We start from the raw sequence: 5,123 nt of genomic DNA on the forward strand, positions 1-5,123 counted from the left end.
TGGCTCCATCCCAGTCCTTGGCCGACCTGCTCAGACTCTGTCCTCTGCCACCCTGGCTTTGCCTCAGCCGCTCGTCCCTGCGGCTCCACCTTGGTCTCCAGCACCTTCTGTGTCGCCTGGTCACTTCAGCGACTCGGCTCCGCCTGAGTCTCCACCTCTATCGGTCCCCCTGGTTCCGCCTGTCAAGTATTCCTGCTGGGAGCTCTGCCCTGGCTCCTATCACTGACTCCTCCCTGGCTTCTTTCACCATCGTCTCCACTTACTAAGCCTCTGCCAACACTGCCAAAGTTCATCAATTATGGGATGAGTTCAATTCATCTATAAAGCAGCTCTGGAGAAAACAGTGATGTCATCATGCAGCTCAGTCCAGTTCTCATCCAATAGTGTCAGTGCAGTCAATCAATAATATTCAAATCTGGTGTTAATTAATAGAAAAACATTTTCTATTCTCGTAAAATTGTTAGTCGTAAAAAAATAATTTTAACCACAGTTGTAATGTAAGTCTTCAGGTTTGCTGCTGCTTACTTCAAAAACCTTTAGAGCAGGGGTTATCAATCTTTTCAGACCCGTTGATCCCTTAATTTATTAATTACTTTAATTGATAACATCAAAAACATCAGAGCAGAGCTATTTATAATATACATACTGATATACATAGCATTCAAATACAACATCATCTGTTAAATGCAAGTTTAAGCATCATGCTATTGCTAAACTATAGTTTAAACTATTTTTGCCATGTCCTGGATTCATCGCACTACTGTATTGTCCAGGGTTTGAAGCTCAAAACAGGCAACCAAACCAATCAAAGATCATTTTGGTTGCTAATAAAGGTCCAAGGACAGACACAGAGCACATGTGACAACAAGATTTAATTTATTAACATGAACTAACACAAAACAATACTTCTACAGCATTTATTAATCGTTTAGAGATTGTTGATCACATTTATCAATGTTGAATACATTTTTAAGATTTTTTGAATGTTATCTGTTAACATACCTAATGCACTGTGAACTAACATGAATATGAGCATTTTTATTAACTCAGATTAACAAAGGTTAATAAATGCTGTAAGAAGATATTGCTCATTGCTCATTGTTAGTTTGTGTTAGTTAATGCATTAACTAATGTTCACAAATGAGACCTTATTGAAGTGTTACAGAAATTTCTTTTGTGAAATCTTTTTTTTTTTTAAACTTGGCTCTAGAGGACTTGACCCAGAGCAAGACCTAATGGGGTTTGTCTCTCTGCCAATAAATGACATGAAGGGCTATTTTGTGACCTTGTAAATATTTTTTGGAGCTTTATTTTAAGCCCTCTCATCTGTTTCAGTTTTATAAATTACTGCTGTTTGACTACTTCAAAGAACAGTGGTGGTGGAGTTTAGTCTCTTCACATAAACAGACCCACTAATTGAAAAAAGAAATTCATGCTGTACTTCATGCAAATCCATTGTATGATGTAAACTCTATATCCTGCTGTGCACTTGTTACAAAAAAACATAAAAATGTAACACAACTATTTTATGTTTTTTCTTTTGAAGTAAAAGGTTGAGTTGTGTTTCCTTTCTAAATGAATTTAAGCACATTTTTATTCACATTTGTGTTCCCATATAACCTATGTATAAAAATGATGTTCACACTATGTGCTTTCAAATCCAAGTGCTTGTGTGTAATTGCATGCGCCATATTTAATAAAGTTGTATCAAATGATTAATTTCAATGTTTGTAAAGACACCTAATACAAAGTGAGGCCAAATATATTGCTCCGTGTTAGTTAATGCAATGTTAACTAATGGGACCTTATTGTAAATGTTCCCACTTATTGCTGTGTCCTCACTCACAGCCCGTGCGTCAACCATCACATTCCCCTTGTAAATATTAAATAAATAAAAACTGTCATAATGACATCGACATAGAATTTGGCACAATGCAATTTAGACATTAACCCTGAAATGTTTTTATTATAGAATTTATATAATATTCAGAAGAAGAAGCAGCAGGCAGGACACATCCTGTGCGTAATGGCACTATTTGGCACGCGCAGCGGGTGTTCCGCTCTTACTGGCCCCGGTAGGAGTGAGAATAAACTGTTGTAATATATGTTAGAGTAATGGATTATATCAGATGAAATGATTTATTATTTTATAACGATGGACCAAAAAACATAGGACTGTCTACTATACTGAAGACATTTTGAACAGACCACATCGAGCAGACTGATGAGTGATGGGGAACTCGTTGGCCAGTTAACTGTGGTGATCAGAGTGCGCGCATCAGTCTGATATTTCAGTGTCAGTGGATTCGCCCAGCAGCCGTTATTCACACTGAGAGAGCGAATGAACCTAGACTGCTGAGACTCGTTTGAATAACAGATTATATGGTGAGTAAAACTGAAAGAATTGATTTGGAAACAAGTGATTAGTGAAGCATTAATATTGATTGCTGTTATGCTGTGGATCAGATTTAAGCATTTGTGCGCTCAAATTATGACAATACATTTTATTGGAAATCTGAACTCAAGACTTATGTTATTTGTGATAAATGTTTAAAAAGAATTAAACAAGTTATTTAACGCTCTGGAATGAGCTATGCTATTTTGGATAGGCTACGTTAATCATAGCTATTTAGGAGATAATTTTATTTTTATTTCTCAATATGGCTAAACAGGAAACTGTACATGTAACAACAATGAACAATAGTTGACTAAATGTTGTACAAAAGTTAAGATATAGCCTAAGTTAATCTTAGAGAGAGAGAGAAATTGATAGATAGCTAGATAGATATTTTATCTAGTTTTTCTAGTTTAATTCTAGTTTTTTAACAACAGATTGATCCTAAATTGTGATTTAATGTATTAAACTGATCAAATGTATTAGATTAAAAATGTTCACAAATGTGCTGTTTCAAGTAAACAAAATATGTTTGTAGAAATAAAACAAAAATAAAATTTTGTTTAGTGTTGATTTTGGGATCTGGCTGCACTGAGACCAAAATGAAGGTATTAAAATTGCACACATTTGGGTTTCTAAATGACAGTAAATGAGTCTTGATATTGTTTAATATAAATGAAATCACTTGAACTAATACTTTGTTTGCAGTGTGAAGTGCCAATCATGTCTTATAATGGGTCAGCTAAAGCTGGATGTTTGGTGTCGAGTGATGATGTGTGTAACGGGAGCTGTACCAAAAGAGAAGTGTCTGTGACCTCGACTGCCATCTCAATGACGGTGGGCATCGTCTCCAACACTCTGGCTCTCTTTATCCTGATCAAAGCTTACCGCAGGTTCAGGTTCAAGTCTAAAGCAGCCTTCCTCCTGTTTGCTAGTGGTCTGGTGGTGACTGACTTCTTGGGACACCTGATCAATGGCTCTTTGGCTCTATACGTTTACGCCTCGCAGAAAGACTGGGAAACATTTGACCCTCACAAGTCTCTGTGTGACTTCTTTGGAGTTTGTATGGCGTTCTTCGGCTTGACTCCTCTGCTGCTCGGGAGCTTGATGGCAGTGGAGCGCTGTATCGGAGTGACCCGTCCTCTCTTCCACACCACGGCGCTGGGGTCCCATCATGTCAAGAGTCTGCTGGGTCTGACCTGGCTCCTAGGTCTGCTGGTGGCCCTGCTGCCCATCCTGTTCCAGCGGTCGTACCAGGTGCAGCGTTCACGAAGCTGGTGCTTCTTCCGCCTGCAGGGGCCGCGTGACTGGCTGGATGTCCTTCTGCCGATATTGTTCTCTGTGTTGGGTTTGCTGGCTCTCCTCCTCTCACTAGTGTGCAATACCATGACTTTCCTCACTCTCCTGCGAAGTAGGGTACAACTTGACCGTGATTATCATCGCCATTGTCGTAACACATCACACCATTCTGAGATGGTCTGCCAGCTTTTGGCAATCATGCTGGTTTCCTGTGTGTGCTGGGGGCCAATTTTGGTGAGAAGATGACTCTTATTTCTCACACTGGCTGGTAAATTGCTAAATAAACACTGTGTTATTGCTAAGTAACGAAATTAATAAATAATTGTTCTGTGTTCTCTGTTCAGATACTGAATTTGTGGGATAGGTTATAATTCAATAAAAAATAGAACTATTATTATTATTAGAATATTATAATTAATTAATTATGATATTATGTTTTTATTATAATTATAATTACTAAAAAATAGTAATAAATAAATAAAATTATCTAATTATTTATAGTTATATTATTTACTGGTAAAAGTAAGAATTGCAATTTATAATTTGTGGGTTTTTATAATATAAAAAAAGAAAAAATATATATAAAATAATAAATATGTATTTAACAAAAATATAAAATTATTAAATATATAAATATATACTGTTATATATGTATGTATATATATATATTGTATATAAATATAATTTTATCTTCAATAGATATAATTAAATTTTATATTCAATAAATTTATATTAAATAAATGCATGAAATTGGTTGAGTATATAAAAAAGAATTCCTTTCTGCTTGGAGCTACACACAGACGTATCATTTTAGTGACAAATGCTTTTATGATTGAATCCCCAGATAACAGGCATCATCTTCAGCCTACAGGATCACGGTGAGGATCAGGCATCTTACACTCATATGCTGCTGGTTGTACGCATGGCAACATGGAACCAGATCCTCGATCCATGGGTGTACATCCTCCTGCGCAAAGCTGTTTTGAAGAGACTTTTTCTGGTGGCACTGAGACTTTGCAGTCCTCATTTGAAAATTAAACTCCAGTGGCAGGGAATCACACAGGAGAGCTCCACCATAGAGGTCAGGAGCTCAGTGATCAGCAGACCAGACTTCATCTGCCTGGATGGACCTTTCCCACCAGACACTGCAATTCAATCAGCTCACCCCCGCTGAGCTGCAAACGGGGATATGAGACCTCCATTCATGGATATTACAGCGGAAAAGATCTGAGATCCATGCGATGTCTCTCGTAGAGGAAATTTGCATTCATTTAAAAGTTCAGTCTGAGGCCAATCACAGAGAAGTACAATGTACCAGAAAAGTTCAAATAGGTACCAAAAAGAAGCTAGCGGCATACAGCAACTTGAGACATTTGTTCAAATGGATAGAAGGATCTATACATGTCTTTGGTTTTATAGTCTGTTGTGT

The 5,123-nt window shown here is 37.1% G+C and overlaps 1 protein-coding gene across 1 annotated transcript; it reads left to right on the forward strand.

Moving 5' to 3' along the window:
- Window positions 1–2,347: 2,347 nt before the first annotated feature.
- Window positions 2,348–4,868, forward strand: ptgfr (prostaglandin F receptor (FP); the record flags this gene model as incomplete). The annotated part of the gene is made up of 3 exons (XM_084101306.1): window positions 2,348–2,385; window positions 3,104–3,928; window positions 4,539–4,868. Exons 1-3 carry the CDS (start codon window positions 2,383–2,385, stop codon window positions 4,866–4,868), a joined length of 1,158 nt encoding a protein of 385 aa, XP_083957432.1. The 5' UTR covers window positions 2,348–2,382.
- Between the last annotated feature and the right edge of the window lie 255 nt (window positions 4,869–5,123).

Source organism: Abramis brama, assembly GCF_963993115.1.
Source record: "Abramis brama genome assembly, chromosome: 23".
Lineage (NCBI taxonomy): Eukaryota > Metazoa > Chordata > Actinopteri > Cypriniformes > Leuciscidae > Abramis > Abramis brama.